At 37.2% G+C, this 21790-nt stretch overlaps 3 protein-coding genes across 3 annotated transcripts; 2 read left to right on the forward strand and 1 right to left on the reverse strand.

Moving 5' to 3' along the window:
* Window positions 1-6512: 6512 nt before the first annotated feature.
* On the reverse strand, window positions 6513-10123 carry desi1b (desumoylating isopeptidase 1b). Its single transcript, XM_060859597.1, has 6 exons — window positions 9827-10123; window positions 9694-9715; window positions 9527-9596; window positions 9271-9380; window positions 8989-9111; window positions 6513-8874 (listed from the first exon to the last, which is right to left on the reverse strand). The coding sequence occupies exons 1-6, from the start codon at window positions 9909-9911 to the stop codon at window positions 8781-8783; spliced, it is 504 nt and encodes a 167-aa protein (XP_060715580.1). The 5' UTR covers window positions 9912-10123; the 3' UTR covers window positions 6513-8780.
* A 154-nt stretch (window positions 10124-10277) lies between these two features.
* Window positions 10278-15211, forward strand: xrcc6 (X-ray repair complementing defective repair in Chinese hamster cells 6). Its single transcript, XM_060859308.1, has 12 exons — window positions 10278-10554; window positions 10648-10760; window positions 10864-11005; window positions 11079-11330; window positions 11417-11603; window positions 11887-12073; window positions 12169-12337; window positions 12443-12604; window positions 12733-12862; window positions 13961-14061; window positions 14557-14673; window positions 14764-15211. Exons 1-12 carry the CDS (start codon window positions 10485-10487, stop codon window positions 14958-14960), a joined length of 1827 nt encoding a protein of 608 aa, XP_060715291.1. The 5' UTR covers window positions 10278-10484; the 3' UTR covers window positions 14961-15211.
* Window positions 15212-17012: 1801 nt separating this feature from the next.
* On the forward strand, window positions 17013-20780 carry josd1 (Josephin domain containing 1). Its single transcript, XM_060859565.1, has 5 exons — window positions 17013-17173; window positions 17677-18362; window positions 18535-18663; window positions 18747-18941; window positions 19200-20780. The coding sequence occupies exons 2-5, from the start codon at window positions 18076-18078 to the stop codon at window positions 19300-19302; spliced, it is 714 nt and encodes a 237-aa protein (XP_060715548.1). The 5' UTR covers window positions 17013-17173; window positions 17677-18075; the 3' UTR covers window positions 19303-20780.
* The last annotated feature ends 1010 nt before the right edge of the window (window positions 20781-21790 follow it).

Raw genomic sequence — 21790 nt, forward strand, 5'->3', positions numbered from 1 at the left:
ACTAATTATTTATATTTGGTAGTTTGGGAAGCAAATATAAATAAATAATTGAACCTATTGACAGAAAGTTAATAGCATTTGTGTGCCCTTTTCTTTTCATGGTTCGTAAAGTTAAAGTTTACTACGTTCAAATTATCCACTCACTTACTTTAATTCACTTACTTTGCATATTTCTGAGATTGAAGTTAGACTGTGCCCTTTTCCACATTCAACCTCTAATTACAAAGTCAGTTCTTCCGTTTTTTGTTATACACTGGAGATATTTGGGCTTGAAATCAAAAGATGAATATTAGCTGATGGAGCACAATTTCATTATTAATATTTACCCAGATAACTTAAAACATGTTCCATAAAACCAAACTGTTCTTCTATTTTGATTCTTTTCTGGGTTTTTACTGCAGCTTCTTTAAGTTGTTCTTTGTTCTGGGGTTTTCTCCCTTCAGTCTCCTCTTCAGGAGATGAAATGCATCTGGTAATTGACTCAGTCTTAAACCCTCTACTTTCCTCCCTGGGTCACTGTCTTGGTGCATGATAAAGTTCTTTTCTATTATATTGGATGCATTTCTCTGTAAATTGTGAGACAAAATCAATAAAGATTAGCTGAGCCTCAGAAGCACCCATTCAAGCCCTAGCCATGAAACCTTTGTGGCTGATCTGATCCTTTGCAAATTTCAATCTGGCCTTCTTATTCTTATTGTTGTTAAGTGGTTTTCATCTTGTGGTATGGGCTTTATATTTCTGATTCTGATAGCTTTTTCGAATACTGGCTTGCGATATCTTCACTTCTTACCTCTGAAGGTTGTTGTTGTTGTCAATGACTGTTGTAGTGGGTTGAAGATATTCCAATACCAATATAATAGACACCAGTGATTTCAGGATATTCCTGATTGTTGTACTAGTAATTCCCAATGCTTGTTCAATGGCTCTGCTCCCTCTTTTCTTACCTTCGAAATGACACACTTTACTTCCGTAGGCAACTCTCTGGTTGGTTTATTGTATAACTTTTTTTTTTATAACTTTATTAACAACAAATGCAGGTAATACAGGTAAAATCCAGGGATCATCCAAAGTGAAGACTTTCAGAGCTATTATCCTTTTAAACAGAAACTCAAACAGAATACACATAGGCAACAGGAAATACCTGTCAGTATTTCTGATCACTTGAAAAATAGGAGGATTCAAACAAAAGGTGACATTTTCTAAGCTGTTTAACATATTGTAACTCTCAGGAAATTAAATTCTGATCTATCGTTTCTTATTTCGTTTCGTATCTTTTGATCCCAAATTTTTTTTTCAGTGTGCAACAGAAGCAAAACCAGAATTTTATAAGAATCAGTTTTTATTTTGAAAATACAGAGTTGCAAAAGTATTGTTATCCAAATTACATTAAAAAAATGTATACAGTCATCATTCATTCATTCATTCATTCATTCATTCATTTTCTACCGCTTATCCAAACTACCTCGGGTCACGGGGAGCCTGTGCCTATCTCAGGCATCATCGGGCATCAAGGCAGGATACACCCTGGACGGAGTGCCAACCCATCGCAGGGCACACACACACACACACACACACACACACTCTCATTCACTCACGCAATCACACACTACACAATTTTCCAGAGATGCCAATCAACCTACCAGGCATGTCTTTGGACCTGGGAGGAAACCGGAGTACCCGGAGGAAACCCCCGAGGCACGGGGAGAACATGCAAACTCCACACACACAAGGCGGAGATGGGAATCGAACCCCCAACCCTGGAGGTGTGAGGCGAATATGCTAACCACTAAGCCACCGTGCCCCTTATACAGTCATCATGAATAACTAAATTTATTTATTTTATATTTTAAACATGTATTTCAAATACGAGTATCAGGAATACTGGCCATACCTGCTTGACCTGACCTTACCTACCTTCAGTCCCTTCTGCTGTTTTCACTATTAGGACACTTTTGCTCAGAGCTAGATGCTCTATTCAAACCATTCACACACTTGTTCTACACTTATTCCATTTTCCCATGATTTCACCCCTCCTCTTGTACTTTACACTTTCTTTCTTATTCTTATTTCCTTCATCTTTCCTGATAAAAGACCTGTTCTGTGATGAACCCATTGTAGCGTGAAATACGCCCATCCTGAGACGGTAACAGACAGAGAGCTGTGGATTTACTGATAAGGTTGAGAAAGTAATGTGAGAAAGAGGTTAGAATGAAATGAAAGAAATAAGTGAATTGCCTATTAGACCGAGCGGGTAGAAATACCATGCCTCGAGCTACATTTCAAAGGGGGTCAGGGAATTGGAGATTCAATAAAAGAATTAGTTATGCATGACAGTGGTGCTTTTTGCAAGTCATATGTTATATGGCTACAGGTTCTTTATAGGCGTCATTAATATCTACTTCATCTGCTGAATGTGATTATTGTGTCTTTAATATTTTAAGAGGTGATTTACTAATTAATCAGGTTGAAGATAAACCTGTTAACATGGTGAGCTCACAAACATCTACATTATGAAGATAGTGTGGAGGGCATTTAGACACGTTATTCCTGTGTAAAATTCTGTTAAAAGGTCAAGCTGAAGGTTAATCAATGGTGTTGAAGTTGTTTTCTAAGAATGATGGAAGGAAATATAAATATTTCAACCCACAGTGGATATTCTTTTTCTGGTTTTCAAACAAAAAACTAACTTTTGATGAGAAAAGGAAGAGTTACATCACTTAAAATAGCATCATTTCCAATAGGTGTTTCAAGCCGTATTAGAAAAGGCAAAATGACAGAGAATCATAATATCCACCGTATAGCAATTACTATTATCTAGTATTAAAAGTGTTTTATATCTGATAGCTTTCCACATACATCGAAATACAAAATATAATCTACAGATACAGTGGACATAAAAGTCTACACACCCCTGTTAGAATGATAGGTTTTTGTGATAAATCATGTGAAAATCATGAATTTTGCTGGTTGCTATATCACAATAAAGGAGGACATTTGACATGATTTATCTTGGTTTCATTTTTATATATATCAAAAAAAAAAATTTTTAAAAGGGTCGAGTAGACTATACTGTACCATACACATCAGAATAACATGAATTTATCTACTTTCTCCACCAAACCTGTTTTACATGATCATTACAAATCCTCAAGCACGGATTTGTGATTAACAGAGAAAAGATTAACGAATTTTCAGACTTTTTCATCTGATGATCTGATGATGACTGTTGTACAAAGGAAGCTTACTACAGTAGAGCATGCAGGATATAGTGAACCGTCCATTCACAGAAGATATGCGGAGTGGAGAAAAATGAGATTTAACTTTTAACAAAAGTATTATAACCAGTAAAACAGCAGAACAAATGCAGAGAGGAGAGGAAATGACTGCACATACTCGGTACAGAAGGGGAAAAGCAAACTGAAGATGAAAGGAAGGAAGTGAATGAAAGCAACATCCTTTGATGATGCTATAATATACACTAGTGAGCTGCATGCATTTGTAGCAGTATCACAAAAAGAAAAGTCAGTCTGATACTTGAGGGACTTCTATGTGAAACGTGAACTTTATAGACTGAAAAGACATGCAAATCACTGGACATTCGATGTATTGATTTCATTATTATTGTGAGTTGGTCTGGAAATCCATTGATCCACTGAGAAATCCCATGGCTCTCCATCTTTTTTTTATTACTCATTCTCCAATCAAAATAGGACCCATAATATTGACTGGTCCTACAAACAAAAGTCCGCAGGGAAAAGCCTTATTTTGACTCCAGCTTGAGAGTTGGTCTGTTTCATTGTGACTGGTATTCCTGTGTAATCATTTCAAACAGTAAGACCTGCCACATTCCTTTGGGCAATGTGATGGTAAACTATACAAAATGATGTTTAGAAAGTATCACAGGTCAGGAGTATAGTGAAAAAATGGCATTATTATTAACAGAACATGTGAACTATATTTGTATATAGTATTATATATATTATATATATTAGTATTACATATATATATTACTATATATATAAACATTCCCATTACACAATTGTCATGCAGTACTTTAGTACATTAGTAATACAAGAAGTGTTACTTTTTTATTTTTAGCTCACATGCTCTACTCTGAGAGAGAGAGAGAGAGAGAGAGAGAAGCTCATTTCTAAAAATCTCGATCTCGTTCAAACAATGCTCAAACAATGTCCACCAGCTGCCACAATAATAAAATAATGTTTAAAGGGTTTATAATTTTTAATGTTTTATCCTGATGGTGAAAGGCAGAGACTGGTCAGAGACAGTCAGAGACAAGGCAGAGACAAGGTCTCCTGATGTCACTTGTGTTCTTTTGGCTGAATGAACAACTCCCCACATCCATGATCCACAATCTATGAGGAATGTTTCCAGGACAGTGGGGTTGTTATAACAGTAAGGCAGTAAGGGAGGATCTAATTGTGGAATATTCTGATGCTAAGCACATTCACTTGTGATGGTCAGGTGTCCAGATACGTTTAGCCATATTGCATATGTAGTGATTATTTTTGCCATCTTTGTTCTAGTTAATGTTTCCTTCCTGGTTACGCATAAACATAGCATGGGTTCCCCTTTTTCTATTATCATTTTAATGTCTCTAGGATATTCAGAATCACAAGAACGGAATAAATAGCATTGCTTTAATATGATGTTATGTTGTTAATAACCTCAAATGTGAACTCTGTAGGTTTTACAAAATGCATTAGTAATGCGAGAATGACTACAAGCTGTTATTTTGTCTTTTTGATAAATCACTCAACTGTGTAGCAAAGCTAAGGTAATATTATAGTTTTCAGCTTCTACTGATGACGGGTTGTAGATGTGGTCTTACAGAGGAAGGAAAGTTTGATTCTTGAGCTAAGGGATCTGACAGCAGGAATTTCTCACAAAAGAGGTTTAGGCAGAGAAAGATTACAGTTCTACACTTCTACTTCTGAGGAACAGAAAAACACTCAGAGGATTTAAATGGAATTAATAATAGTAGTGAATATGTGAATCATGTCTTGGTGTCTCCTTCTAGTACCATGAACCATAAAAAACATTTCTCTAGTGATTAAACAGTTCCTCCACAAGGTGGGATACAATGGTTAATTGGAAAATTGTTTATGTACACCGTGTGCAGGCTGTCTGGTTTGAGTGAAGAAATAATACTGTTAGCTGTACACGGCCTCCTCATTTAATTCCTCTGTGGCCAGAAGTCATAATTTTCCTCCGCACTGAGCAACTGTTTTGTCCACATGGTCTTTACCATAAGAATGTCCAAATATTTGACATGCTTATTCCCCACTGCTCTATAGCACAAAATGCAGATGACTATCAGGCTACATAACTAAGACCTCTGAGAAGCAATACTCTCAATAGCATACCTTGCATAACTGGACAGTGGAAAGACCTAAGCTACTGAGTTTTAAGTTGCGAAGGTTTTTGTCTTAATATAACCAAAGTAAATCACATACCACAGTTTCAGTGTGATATTTTTGTATTTTATTTTTGAAGCACGGTATCCCAAAATCACTGCTACTACACTTTTTGATAAAAAGACAGGACTGGCTTTACAGTAGAGTATCTACATGAATCCGAATTCTGATTCTATTTACTTTGCATGTATTTCCTGGAGACACGGCTTATGACGGGTCATTTCATGAGTGCAGGTAAGAGGACCTCTCACCTGCTTAAAACTGGAAGTGCCTCTAAGTACAGGAAAAACCTGTAGGTAATCGTTGGCATGGTCCTCATAATCAGATACAAGTTTTTGACATAAGATCACTGCTCAAAATTTATAATATATGGGTAAATGATTTACAAAACATAAGACTTTTTTTTTTTTTTTAAAGAAAGAAAGAAATGAAAAAGCTTAGATGGATGCCCAAAAAAACACCAACCAACTATGTGGGCCATCATGAGATCTGCATCAACGGCATGGAATCTGCAAGCCTCTGGAACTATACTGTACTGTAGAGTTAAACACAGTCTCTCATTAGGTGTTGGGCTGAGATCTTGTGTTTGTGAAAGCCATAGCATAAGATTTACATCATTAATCATCAAACTACTCAATGAGCCCTTGGGGAGTGTGTGTCATGCCCTAAGAGACCAGTCAGGATCAAAATATTTTATGATCGTATAAAGGTGATAGGGCTGAAAAACTAGGTTATTAGCAGTAATTTGCATAATTTCTTTAGGTTATTAGCAGTCATTTTTTATAGAAAACAAGAAAGAGCAAACATGTTTATTACAGGTTATTGTAGATATTTATCAAGTACATTCTAATAACCATATTTAATAAAATAAAATATATTGTATGTATAAATGCTGCAGCCTGTTTGGCTTATTCCTCAAAACTTTGCAGTACTTCTGCCACTTAGTGGCCACTTTCATTGCTATACTACAATTACCCAAGTGTTTCAAACACAGACAAACATCACAAGGTATTTTACGCCTCAACACATTCACCTTTTGGTCATGTAAAATTTCCTCCCCTTTAATTAGTAAAGATATAAATATATACGCCATAAGCTTTATTATTTGAAGTACACAATTATTACACCAATTTGACAAGTAACATAACCAATAATTCAGTTTAAATTACATCAACAAAAGAACCTTCAAGTATATAATAAAGAAGTCATTCTCCCACAAGTTTCTCCCATTAAGTATATAGGCAGACATACAGACTTGGAGGTAAAACCTGAAATTATATATTAAAAATATATTCTCTGAATGTTGCTCCTTCCAAGTATTAAAAAATCCCTATTAGTTAAACTTAATATAAGATAAGCTCAAACCTATAACTTCACTGCTAAAGACAGAACATTTGTGGATATTTAAGAAACAAAACTGATTGGCAATAAATCTAATTTTGACAGATTATAAAGGTAGACATGATACCATGACAAATAATGACAAAAAAAGAATGTGGAAAATGTACAATAAATCAGCTGAACTCACCAGCACATGTGCCATACAGCACCAGAGACTAATAGATGAGAAGTGATTGGAAGTTGCCGCTGTGACACACCACTTACAGAAAAGACATTTATATCTTAAGATATTTGGTATCAGTATAAATGTAGTCCCACTTTGAATATAGAATATTTTACAGACATTTTAAAGCAATTTGTTTGTGTGATACAGTGCCTAGCAAAAGTATTCGTACCCACTGAACTTTTTCACATTTTGACACGTTACAACCACAAACAAAAATTTATTTTATTAGGATTTTGTGTGATAGACCAACACAAAGTGACACATAATTTGATAATCACAGAGACTTGAAAATCGCTGTTCATAGACGCTCACCAGCCAATCTGACTGAGCTTGAGCTATTTTTCTTCTTTGCAGAATGGGCAAAAATTTCACTCTCTAGATGTGCAAAGCTGGTAGAGACATACCCCAAAAGACTTGCAGCTGTAGTTGCAGCGAAAGGTGGTTCTACAAAGTATTGACTCAATGGGGCTGAATACAAATGCATGCCACACTTTTCAGACACCATTTATCATTTTTTTCCACTTCACAATTATGTGCCAGTTTGTGTTGGTCTATCACATAAAAATCCTAATAAAATAAAAAATTTTTGTGGTTGTAACGTGTCAAAATGTGAAACGGTTCAGTGGGTATGAATACTTTTGCATGGCACTGTATATTCATTTCAAGAAATTCTTGAAATATTTTATTAGCCATGAGAAGTTGTTATTTTCTGTTTTTTGTTTCAGTAACTGATGTGCCAAGCATTTTGTGAAAGAATCTGTCTGTAAGACCAAAAATATTTTGCAATATATTATCTGCACTCTATTACTCAATATGTTGAATTACTTTTTCATTGTAACTTTGAACAAATGTTTTAAACTCATGGTATCTTAAGTATGTAACCTAGTGAGCCAGCATTAATGATTCAATGTTAGAGATTTAAGCACTTATGTACGTCGCTCTGGATAAGGGCGTCTGCCAAATGCTGTAAATGTAAATGTTATTCTGAAGCTTCATTACTGATCATTTTGTTTTGCACAATTTTACAGATCAAGTTCTCATTAATGTATTTTACAACTAATGCTGCAATGTTCCTTAAAGTTTCTATTTATCTATCTAAAACCAACGTATTAAAGTGATAGATTGGAAATAAAATTCCATGTAAAACATGTTTGGCATCTACACTGGAGCTGGAGCAATGTTGCTAACAAGTAAGGGAAGCTTACAGCCTTAAATTCAGCATCACTCACAAAATGCATTTTGTTCATCACACATTCAGAAGTACAAATCAATAGATTTTCCTTTTAGTTTTAAACACTGCATGATACACAGTGTAATATGGGTCACTATTGTACAGTGCACTATCAAGTGTCATACAGTAATAATATATGCGAAGTGTTCTGCACAAAACAGAAATAACAGCCATAACGCAAGAATCACTTCCTCAGCATGTATTTTGGTATTGCTTTGCACAAGCTCGTGTGAATTTCAGATGGTACCGCAGATCGAGTTAAAGTCTAGACAACACGAAACAGAAAACTTGATCTGTTGGTTTCTAAATGTATTTTTGAAACAAGTGTGTGATGATGAAGATGTCAGTAAGACTGGCAGCTATAAGCATCCCTCAATTGTTAGCTACATTAAACTGTAGTGGCAGAAAATAAACCTGTAGTGCGACAGGCTGTTAATTTTATATATGTCATGTATACTGCCTGATAAACCGACCTCCGAAAAACCTTAATTTCCTAATCTGAGCTTGAATCATTCCTTTAATATGACACTGTTCTTTACAACACAGTCTACCTCTGTCCATAATGTCCATTAATAGAGTTGTCTGTAGGTGGGACAATGGTGACAGATTCAATCAGAGGACGCAGTGTTTGTCCAAAAGGCCTATGGAAAGCCATACATAACAGGAAAATGTTCAGTTTAACACTGCAATCAGGTAATCGAGATTCAAGTATTCTTAGGAACCTTTCTTATAATCATGGTCTGTATGAGACTTACGTGGAAAGCACATCAGCTGGCAGGTCAGTAATATATGATGGAATTTTTCTCCCTGTTAAAAACTGGGCCACTTCACTACTGAAAGCGTTACAGTTGTGGTCAAAAATGTGGTAGGTCTCTGGGCTGTAGAGAGAAATGAAGATGAATATGATTGTCATTATTGTTTGTTATTATACATATGTAATTTCTTTTGATTTTGCTTGCTGAAGCTTTATCAAAACGTAAGCATATCATCTGAAAGATGCTAAAATGTGTAACATCAGGAAAAGGGGTTAAATTTGCCTGTATGCAGACTCCTGAAGGGATGAAACATATTCTGTAAATAAGTCTTTTGGAACTTCTGTGTTTCCCATATCCACTATGGCATCAGGCTCTCCCAACAGTGTACCACCCTGAAACAATAAACAATACATGTTCATGTCTTTCACAACACATGACTCAGCTCTTTTGTTGTGCTGTTGTATTATAGCTGTGCTGCCTACCTGAAAACAAACCTCTTTATAAGCAAACAAGAAATAAGAAAGAAGACAGGTCTTACCGGTGGGCAGTGTGTTATCCCTTGTCCCCCAAAGAAATACTCTGCTTCATGTATTATTATGGACGTGTGCCTACGTTTAAATAACACAGGTTTGAACTGTTGCTTATAAAAGGTCCAGGATTTCATGCCACAACAAACATTTGTAGATATGGCTTTTAAATACTTACCAAACTCCTTCGAGTTGTTTTCCTGTCAATCAGAAAGTAAAGGGAACTGAGATAAACGGTGTCATTTGGTTACCCTGGTAACTAATTCACTGTAGCTAGAATGTTGCTAGCGGTAACAAGCTAAATTACTTACCCAAGAGCATCGGGCTCAGCTGGCGAGCAAGTCCCTTTGACAAGTCATAAATATAGAGTTTCACGTTGTAGGTCTGAGAATCCATCAGTGAGCGCGACTTTAATTTAGTTTTCCTAAATAAAACCAGTTAATACTTCAGTGAAGTGTAACGCAAAAGACTAGCACGACTTCTACATAGAAAATGACTGAGCTGTTTACATCAGGAAACAGAAAGTGTCGCGTTCATACTCCACAGCGATAGGTGGCGGTATAAAACCTAAAAGTTCGTCAACAGGACTTTTTGTGTTGTGCTTTTAAGCATCGACGTATCTTTAAAAACGAGCAGAAAATACAGTTGTTCTTATTCGGTACGCGTTTTTAAAAGTCCAGTCTAAGCTGTATTTTTCGATCACTTCCGCCCTCTAGCGCTTTGATTGGTGTAAAGGTTTCCATCTCTGTCGCTGATTGGATTGTTGTGCTGTCAATCAAACTGTAGACGTCTCGCGCGATGTTTTGCCCATGCTTCAGTTGCTAAGAAGCAAAGGGACGTTGCTTTTGTTATAACAAACGACAAATTAGTATCAAATAAGTAAAGTTTCTAGTGTTTATCTAAGAAACCTAAGGAAGTGTAATATTAAGTTTAAACATTTTGCTTGGTGCAAAGACAACTGAAAACAGAATGGCTGACTGGTCAGACTACCGTAACGAGGATGAGGAAGAGGAGCAGGAAGAAGGAGAAGAACCAACAGGTCTGAAAGTCTAGGCTTTGTGATGTAATTAAGGTTAGTTGTTTAGTTATGATCCTGTTTCATATACAGTATTTTCTATTTGCATGTTATTAGGAGAATACAAGAGCAGTGGACGTGACAGTCTGGTGTTCTTAGTGGATGCATCTAAAGAAATGTTTGTTAAGGGTGAAGATGGAGAACCATCAAACTTTGACATGACAATGCAGGTATGCACAGATTTCCAAATCATCTTGAAATCCAAACAGTCCTTCGAACAAAATTATGTTCACAGATATTTTTACGACACTGATTTCTGTCATTTTCTTCCAGTGTGTGCGCAGTGTGTACACCAGTAAAATCATAAGTAGTGACCGAGACTTGGTGGCGTTGGTGTTTTATGGGACTAAGCAAAGCAAGAACCCCAGAAACTCTTTCAAGCATGTCTATGTTTTCCATGATCTGGATTCTCCTGGTAGGCAACAAACTTTGTGTTTTGTGTATATTGTTAAAATAGTAAATTTTAACCAAATCCATTCTTCTTGCAGGTGCTCGGCGTGTGCAGGAAATCGATAACCTGAGAGGTGATAAAGGGTCTCAACTGGCTGCAGAGACCATGGGCAGTGGAGAGACATCCTTGGGGGATGCTTTGTGGTGCTGTTCAAACTTGTATAGTGACATTAAGCTGCGGCTGTCTCACAAACGCCTCATGATTTTCACCTGCAGAGATAACCCTCATGGAGGAGACAGAACTCAAGATAGACAGGCTTGTACTAAGGCTGATGATCTTAAAGAGACAGGTGAAAATGCAAACTATTAAACTGTTGGAAGCTTGTACATCTGTTGTTGAATCTGATTTTGATTTGAATATTTTTCTCTTCCATAGGAGTGGTTATAGACTTAATGCACCTCACCAAGCCAGGAGGGTTTGATGTTTCCCTGTTCTTCTGTGACATTATAAGCCCCTCTGAGGATGAGAGTGAGTTTGGGGTGCAATGTGAACCTTGTGGAAAACTTGAGGAACTACAGAAAAGGGTCAGAGCACGAGAGATGCCAAAGAGAGCTATGAGCAGGTAAGTGAAAAGACTGCAGACTCCATATGTAGAATGTGTATAAACAAATCTATAGTCTGCAAATATAACCTAAAATATAAGTCGTTTACACAATGTTTATAGACCATTAGACTCCATTGTTGTTTGTTTCCATATACATTGTTCAATCTGGGAGAAATTTTAGTTCAGTTTAGCTACAAAAATGCTCATACAATGACAATAAATAAGGTTCATTGCAAGTAAAATCTAAAGAACCAGCATGACTCACATATGCCGGACTCTTTTCTTTTTTTTCTCCTCTAAGAATTACTCTGTCTCTGGGAGATGATATGAATGTGGCTGTGGGTGTTTACTTATTGGCTAGAACAGCCACAAAACCTCCTGCCGTTAAGTTGTACAGAGATACCAATGAGCCAGTTCGCACTAAGACCCGTCTCTTCCACACCCAAAATGGAAGCCTGCTATTGCCCAGTGATACCAAGAGAGCCCAGGTAACTGCACAAATTGCCTTTTTAAAGAATCATCTTTTATACATAGACATGTATGCCTTCATTTTAGAAAGGTTGTCTGTGTTTATTTTATAAAGGTTTATGGAAACAAGCAGATTGTCCTGGAGAAGGACGAAGTGGATGAGATGAAAAAGTTTGAAAATACAGGTCTGGTCCTAATGGGCTTTAAGCCAATGGATCGTTTGAAATTACACCATCATATACGGCCTGCAGTATTTATATATCCTGAGGAGGAGCAAGTCACAGGCAAGGTTTTATTTCTTTGGAATTTCTGTATGTTTTTGATTTAAGTTAAATGCTTTTCAGACATGTTCAGACAAAAGTTCTCAAAACTCAATCCTACTCTTCCAGGGAGTTCCTGTGTTTTCACAGCCCTGCTGCAAAGATGTAGTGAAAGAAATGTGTTTGCATTATGTAAATTCACTTCACGCCGGAACACTCCCCCTCGCTTTGTGGCCTTGGTACCCCAGAGAGAAGTGCTGGACAACAGTCAGGTTCAAGCTGCACCTCCAGGTATCACCTGTCAATTTATAGCTAAATATTATTCACAATGTTGTATGCAGACTGTATTTGTAACTTTCTGCAGGTCTGTGATAGTGTCAAGATATGAACACTGTTTGCTATGTACTTTTGTCATACAGGATTTCATGCTATATTCCTACCCTACGCGGATGATATACGTACCCTGGATGTGCAGGAGTGTCCTAGAGCCTCTGATGAACAAATCGACAAAATGAAAGAGATTGTGCACAAACTCCGCTTCAAATACAGGTATTGTTGGTTGTTTTTTTTTTTTTTTGCCATGTTAATTTAAGGGAGCTTTTGTGTTTCAGTGGGTGAAAAATGATCCGGAGTCAGTCTGGTTAGATATTGAATTGTGTAACCTAGTAGATGGATTGTCAATCTTATTAGCCTTTCTTCCATTTGTTTTAGATGTTAAAAAATGACCTGGCTTAAGACAGAACAGGATTGTCAGTAATGCATTACCGGCATGGAAATTGATCAGGGGTTGGGAGGGAAAAGCTAAAATTCTGTCATCTATCACCCCAGTACTAAGAAATTCTGATTTTCAGCCAGAGATAATGGACAATAGTTTTATTTTATGGAGAGATGCTGGTATAATCACTATAAAAGATTTGTTTTGTGATAAACATCAATCCTGGGTTTTCTAGCTGGCGAACTCCAACAGAACAGGTGCTCCTAAACAATAACTCAAGTAGTTAGATAAGATAGAAGAGGGTGACTTTGCTCACTGCATATGGAAATATAGATTTATTGACGCTTACTGGGTAGAGATTTGGAGGAGACTAAGTCTAATATTTAATACAGAATGTGACTTTAATCCACTGTATTTTTTGTTAGGTATTACTGATAACAATATAAAGAATGCTCCAAATAGGAGGTTGTTTAATCTCCTTACTTATGCTGCCTGTAAGAGCATTCTTCTTAAATGGATCTCTGTTAAACCACCGACAGTTTCAGAGTGGCATAAAGTGATATTTGATTTTCTACTATTGGATTATATTACTTATTGGTCAAAAGGGAAAACTGCTATGTATTATCAGATTTGGACCACCTTTTTTTAAGTATACAGGTCCCAGGATGTCGCGTATCATTCTGCAAAACAATGGCAGGTCAACATGAACCAAAATTGTTTGGCTGGGGCTGTTCTTCCCTTTTAATTAATTTATTTTTACTCTATTTTATTTATTTATTTATTTTTCTCTTTTGGGAATGTATGTGCTTATGGTTTATGTTGCACTGTATTTGTGACCTGTGGTCATTGTTCTGTTCTATTGTGTTATGTTAAAGCAAAAAAAAAATATATTATTACTATTTTATTTGATGTACAAAATTTTATGTATATAGGAGTGATGCATTTGAAAATCCAGTTCTGCAACAGCATTATAGAAATCTGGAGGCCCTAGCTCTGGATATGGTGGCACCTGAAGCTATTGAGGACTTTACAAGTAAGAGTTTTGCTGATATGAATTAGGCATGTATTAATTAGTAATGTGTTAAGAATTGCACGTATCCTGATGTATGCTATATGGCCAAAAGTTGTTTGACACCTGAACATGACATCCATGAGTCTTTTGAACATGCTATACCAGATTTAGTCTCCTCTGTCCCTCTTTTCACGTCCACTCTTCTCAGAAGTCTTTCCCCCTAGGTTAATAAGGCCAGTCATTTTTGAAGGAGTTCTGGGCTGCAGTCAATGTTCCAGTTCATCCCAAACATGTTTAGTCGGGTTGAGGTCAGGGCCCTGCTTCAGTCGTGGGAAATTGTTTCTTCATTTCTTGGGCATTTTTTTCCAGTGAAGGGAACTTTTTACAGAATTCAAAGACAGCATATACAACTCTGTCCAAGAGTTTATGGAAGACTCACTTATGGGTGTGATGGTCAAGTGTCCACAAACATGGAGTTCTTGTCAGCTTTTTTGCTATTATTTTTTATATCTCCAGTGCCCAAGGTGAAAATGATTGATGATCGACTTGGTCCTCTGCTTCAGGAATTCAAAGATTTGGTCTATCCAGCAGACTACAATCCTGATGTAAAGCCATCAGCTAAACGCAAACCAGGTGAGGGGTCTTGGATTGTTATACAGATTATGAGTAAAATTTTCATAATCACTATTATAGCTGCTAAAGACATTTCTTTGGATTTAACAGCTGAGGCTGGGGGAGGTGTTGACAAGAAACCAAAAGTTGAGATCTCAGAAGACGAGCTGCGAGCCCATGTCGCTAAAGGAACTTTGGGCAAGCTGACAGTACCTGTGCTAAAAGATGCCTGTAAACAATTTGGCGTACGAACCACTGGCACCAAGAAACAGGAACTTATAGATGCATTGACCCAACAGCTCTCTTAATAAATTCATACAGTAGATGGCAGAAGATTTTGCTTGAGGTAATGACTGTGCTTGATGCTTACAATTGATTTGTAATACCAGTTAAAATGTGTTAGACACAATGCAGTTTTGCTGTTGTTTTGTAGTTGGTGAAGGTACTGTTGCTATTCTGTATAAGTTTCTACTGCATTTTAACCTTCACATACTGTTGCTACACATTGTTTGAGGGCTTTGTAAAACAGACACTCAAAATAAAACCTTTTTGCATTGTTTGTTTTTCACGAATGTTTTTTCTATAATAAATGCTTTGTAGAGGTGCAAAAAAACTCCAGAATACAAGTTCCAAAAGAAACTGAAGATATGTGAATATATTTTTATACTGAGTTGTGTTTACTATGACAAAGTATTAATACTGGTTCTCATTACACTTCTGTTCAGTAATTTTTGTGTCAATTTGTTAATTTCTGTCACAGTGGTGCTGTGTGCTACGTCAAAGCTTAGTTTCAATTATTCTCTCCAGGTTAATTGGTTATTTTTACTGTCCAAAAGCATGCATGCATGGATTGGCTGTGTTACATTGCCCCTGCTTGTGAATAAGGATAGAATGATGCAGTGGACTGGCATCTCATCCTGGGTGAATTCTCTCACCTTGCACCCAGTGTTGCTAGGTATGGTTCTGGATTTTCCATGACCCAGACCATGATAAAGTGATTACTGAAAATTAATAAATTAATTTTGTCATTGCTTATAGTGTCCAACTTGCCTATATTTTAATGCCAATTTATATAATTAAAAACCAGGATGGTGTGTTTCCTAATTTCAAATTTAAATAGACATTTAAATCCAATTGACATTTGACACTGTTAATGCCTATAAATATCCAATTTAAAAGTTTTACAACTGTAAAAAATATTTTTATTCATTCATTCATCTTCTACCGCTTATCCGAACTACCTCGGGTCACGGGGAGCCTGTGCCTATCTCAGGCGTCATTGGGCATCAAGGCAGAATACACCCTGGACAGAGTGCCAACCCATCGCAGGGCACACACACACTCATTCACACACTATGGACAATTTTCCAGAGATGCCAATCAACCTACCATGCATGTCTTTGGACCGGGGGAGGAAACCGGAGTACCCGGAGGAAACCCCCGAGGCACAGGGAGAACATGCAAACTCCACACACACAAGGTGGAGGCGGGAATCGAACCCCAACCCTGGAGGCGTGAGGCGAACGTGCTAACCACTAAGCCACCGTGCCCCCCTGAAGATATTTTTATAATATTAATTATTATTATTGTTGTTGTTGTTGTTATATTCAACTATTATAACAGTTAATGTAACCTGGTACGTCTGAGATAGGCACAGGCTCCCCGTGACCCGAGGTAGTTTGGATAAGTGGTAGAAGATGAATGAATGAATGAATGAATGAATGAATGAATGAATGTAACCTGGTTTAAATTTACACCATAGTTGGCCAAAATCAGAATCAGGTGTACTGGCCAAATGTGCTGACACACACAAGGAATTTGGTTCCAGCTGTTTGTGACTCTCAAAAGTACATAAATAGCACTATACTATACAAGACAATACAGACGATGTAATACAATAGACAGTATGAGTATTAAATATGAATACAGAATATATGACCAGTTATGTACATAAAGTGTGAGAAGTACATGGTAGTTTAAGACCACTGAATGATTTTATGAATCTTTTGTATGTGACAATTTAAATATTCATATCAGTTAAAACGAATTTTGACTGATTACACAGTAGAGCCCTGTGACTGTACAGCATATGGGGAATATGAATGACAGCAATAATAAGTGCAGTGTTATTCTTCTGCTTTTAAGATCTATGTGCCCTGAACAAGAGCTCTTGTCCAATTGGGGTCAAAAGTAAATCCAGAATGAAAACGTAGTGCACTGTAGAGTATTTACGAATACTTCTTAATTCCACTGTGCTCTGTAGCTACCACGTCTAGAAGTTAGCCACATTTTGCAGTCGCATGGGCGGAGCTACAATTAGCAACGTGCTGATGACGTTTCCGGAGCAGGCAGCAGAAAGCCAATGACGTAGTGCGCATGCTCAGGTTAGAATCAGGGCTGTAAGGAAAAAAGTGAGAGAAACAAAGAAATAAACAACCTCAGGAAAAGAGATAAAAGCGTCAATTTTACAGCAGCGGAACAGCTCAGAGTCCACAGAATTGTCTACCGAGTGCAGTGTGCGGTGAGGAGGATAAATTCCACCTTTTCTTTCTTGCCGCTTTATGTAGTAAATAATATGAAACGGATAGCATGGAGCTAGCTGTGGTAACGTTATGGCAAATTAGTAGAGAGGGATAGATGTTCTGCACAGAGTAACCGTCATTCGTGACAGTCAGGTGTAAAATTCCTAAATAACCAGCACTTAATTGTTTTAAAAGGTTTTTTCTTCCATTTGTTTTTCTTTCTGTAGGTGTTTACTAGTCAGAATGAAGTTTTTGGGCCACTCTGTCCATAGTAACTAACGTTACCTCTCAGCAGACATGAACTGTTTTGTAAATCTAGCTGAATTAGAGCAACATTCTCTTTTATTTTCAATAATATTGCTCACATTCGTATATGCTATAGGTCCTATATGCTATAGGTTAATATAATACGTTTGTCACCTTCGTTGTGTAGTAAACTACAACTAGTGAAATATATAAACACATGGTTAATCTTTGTTTTTGTTTTTGTTTTTATTTTAAGTCCTTGTCGGTGCGAGTTCTACATGACTGCCACAAGTTCAGGAGTTGGTTCACTTGGTCATCTGTGTGTGTTTTCCTGGATGTCTTACAACGTATGATCTGTGCCAAAATGGAAAGAACTTCTTTGTGTTAGGGAAAACTTTGGTCTTCAGCAGGTCTGCATGTGAGGATCACGTGTAGAACGCAGAAAGAAGATGCCAGTGCTGATTTCAAAAACATTTCAAAGTTATATCATCTTGTGATATTTTCTTTATCTTCACTCTTACGCTGTCAGTAGATACACTGAGCTGGCTTCAGTTTTCTCACTGTAGCTATCTTCCCCTCCCCTTGCCATACACCTCGAGCATCTGAGTGGTTGTCGTGGAGATGACAGCAGTGACCGAGTAGCAGAGAATCAGGGATGGGGAGTACACCATGTTCTGGTAAGGGGAGGGGGGTAGGTAGCTTTCAGGAGCTTGGCTGTATGCCATGGAAGGTGAGCAAACAGAAAGGTGAGGCTGCTGGAGGTGGATGTGTCCCTGAATCGTATGAAGCTTTAAATGCCAGAGTCACCCCTCCTCCTCAACAGCCTCCTGCCATCTACCATGAGAAGCAACACAGAGAGCTGTGTGCTCTGCATGCACTAAATAATGTCTTCCAGGATGGTGCTGCCTTCAGTAGAGAGGCACTTCAAGATATCTACCAGAGGTTTGTGAATGTTGCATGTTGCACAGTTGTAGTGTATTAGGTATATAACCTAAGCCATTAGCCTTCAGTGCATTGCTTTTGGCAATTAAGATACTGTACCTGTTGTGAGATGACAACATAGTTAGACATAGGTTTTATGAAGATTATTTTCCATTATTGTTCTGTCTTACAGGCTCTCCCCTAGTACATTGGTAACTCCTCACAAGAAGAGCATGCTGGGTAATGGCAATTATGATGTAAATGTCATTATGGCTGCATTACAGACTCGTGGGTATGAAGCTGTTTGGTGGGACAAAAGAAGGTACTTGTTCTGACAAAGAGTACATTTAATGTTCACTTCTTTTCTGCATCTCTGTCATTATGTGGCATCATTGTTTATCTTAGGGATGTGAGCAGTATTGCACTGGCAAACGTAACAGGCTTCATTTTGAATGTGCCATCCAACCTTCGTTGGGGGCCTCTGCGTCTGCCACTCAAACGACAGCATTGGATCGGAGTGAGAGAGGTGGGTGGCGTCTACTACAACTTGGATTCCAAACTGCGCAATCCCCATCCCATTGGAACAGCTGATGAACTCAGGTATTTTGAAACTACCCACACAACAGATTTTTGTGATAAATTGATATTTAATTTAATTTGAAAGTGAGCAGCCTATTTAGGAGTTTTATTTGATATGGACAAATAAAACAGTTGGGCAATTGAACCAGTAGTTAGTTGAGTGCATGTTTTTTTTTTTTTTAACACTGCAGAATTTTTTAGCTTCACATTTAACATGTAGGATTTGTTTCTCTTATACTTCCAACTAAATGAAAATAATGTTGCATCATGATTTTTCAGGAAGTTCTTGCGTCACCAGCTTCGAGGGAAGAACTGTGAACTACTGTTGGTTGTGCCAGAGGAGGTAGAGGTCCATCAGACCTGGAGGACTGATAATGCTTGATAGTTTCTTTTTTTTTTTTTAATGTTCAACTCATGCTCAGGAGGGAATGTAAGGTTCAATCAGGGAACCATATAAGAGCAAATGGAGTTGTGCTCAACGAGTCTCAAAAGCACACTGGCAGAACTTTTTGTTTACACACACAAAAAAACACAATATGCTGGACACCGACTAAAGCAGCAAAGGAGATTAACACACAGGGATGTTGCAAAAACACTATACTGTTCTTTAAGACTTTCAATATTTAGAATTTGGCGATGCATTTTTGTCTGCAATTTCTTTTGTTTCATACTGTTTTAGATTCAAAATAAGATATCTGAAATTCAGTAATGCATTCTCTGTAAATGGTTCACATAGTCACTTCTTTGCTCTTCATGTGATTCCCATTTTGTTCATATAATTGTGTAAATTACACTTCATCATATACAGTGGCAGGGTTTTTTTTTTTTTCTTTGTTTTTTGTTTTTTTGGCCAACTTGCAAAAGCAGCCAGAAGCACCTTCACCTAATGGTAATTGTTGTGTGGTTTGTTGTTGGGTGTAATAAATAAGAAGAATCTTAGCAGCACAGTGTGGCAAAGTAATAACTGGATTTTTCAAGTTAATCTCCTAGGAGTACTAGGAAAACTGCTACTTCCTCTCTTGCACTACAGCCATAGTACTCACAATGGTTATAATGCTTTGCCTCACAGTTATGGTGAAAAAAAAACTATTGACTGACACCTTACAAGGATTATTTTCCACAGATAGTAAATTATAATTTTCATGTCACATTGCCAAACAGTCTGTGCTGTACTTTAAATAGATATTAAGATTTTTTTATGACTTTCAGAAATGGTTATTAAGAAAAAAAAACAAAGATTTAGTTCTTTAAGTGCTGGAGTTTAAAAATGATTTGTAAAAGGTATTTAAATGGATGAGATTGTTGTTTTTTGTTGGTTGTCTTTTGTGTACGTTGAGTAATTAAGCCAATTATGCAGTATATCTGTAATTAAGTTTGTTCAAGTCTGTGTATACTGTTCGTTGTTGGGGTCACATTATTAATGGGTTAATCAAATTATTCAAAAGGGAAATATAAATGTACACCTCAGGTTATCTTAAAAACTGGACACACATTTGACCTAGTTAACATGTAGATAACAACACACTTGGCCAATAAACCTGAATCTGATTCTAATTGTGATATAGATGAAACAAGTCTCTAGCATTGTCAAAACATTGCTAGACCAAATGCATCAATTATATTATGGAACATTACTGTTGTACAAAAGGGACATTCCACATTTACATACACAGGGTGCTTTGTTAAACAGTAAACGTGTTTTGATTTCTTTGCCATGACAATCTGTTCCCTCATATCCCTTTTTGGGGAAGATGTAGTCACAACGTGATCATCCATTTTTTCCATGCAAATGCTTGTAATGGCACTTTATGTATAATCAATGATGTGTTGTGACATCAATAAAATGTCTTTCTTTGTAAAGGGATTGGTGGTTGGATTTCTGATTATGTGCAGTATGCAGATTCAGTGGTGTGAAAAAGTGTTTTCCCCCTTACTGATTTTTTATTTTTTTTGCATGTTTGTCACATTAATGTTTCAGATCATCAAACAAATTTAAATATTAGTCAAAGATAACAAGTAAACACAGCATGCCGTTTTCAAAGGTTTTTATTATTGAGGAACAACAAACCCCAAACCTACATGGCCCTGTGTGAAAAAGTGTTTGCCCCCTGTTAAAACATAACTGTGGTTTATTACACCTGAGTTTAATTTCTCTAGGCCTGATTACTGCTACACCTGTTCACAATCAAGAAATCACTTAAATAAGACCTGACTGAAAATGAAGTAGATCAAAGGAGCCTCAAAAAATAAATAAATAAATAAATGTGCTGAGATCCAACAAAATTCAGGAACAAATGAGAAAGAAAGTAATTGAAATCAGTCTGAAAAAAGTTAAGCTTTGGGAGTTCAGCGAACCACAGTGAGAGCCATTATTCACAAATGGCAAAAGCATGGACCAGTGTTGAACCTTCCCAGGAGTGGCAGGCCGACCAAAATTACCCTAAGAGCGCAGCGAAGACTTATCCAAGATGTCACAAAAGACCCCGCAAAAACATCCAAAGAACTGCAGGCCTCACTTGCCTCAGTTAAGGTCAGTGTTCATGACTCCACCATAAGAAAAAGACAGCAAAAATGGGGTGCATGGCAGAGTTCCAAGACGAAAACCGCTGCTGAGCAAAAAAAACAAAGGCTTGTCCCAGATTTGCCAGAAAACATCTTGATGATCCCCAAGACTTTTGGGAAAATACTCCGTGGCGGGACAAAAGTTGAACTTTTTATTTTTATTTTTTGGAAGGTGTGTGTCCTATTGCATCTGGTGAAAAAGTAACACTGCATTTCAAAAAAAGAAAATCATACCAACAGTAAAATATGGTGGTGGTAGTGTGATGGTGATGTTTTGCTGCTTCAGGACCTGGAAGACTTGCTGTGAT

The sequence above is a fragment of the Tachysurus vachellii genome, chromosome 2, assembly GCF_030014155.1.
Source record: "Tachysurus vachellii isolate PV-2020 chromosome 2, HZAU_Pvac_v1, whole genome shotgun sequence".
NCBI classification, from domain to species: Eukaryota; Metazoa; Chordata; class Actinopteri; order Siluriformes; family Bagridae; genus Tachysurus; species Tachysurus vachellii.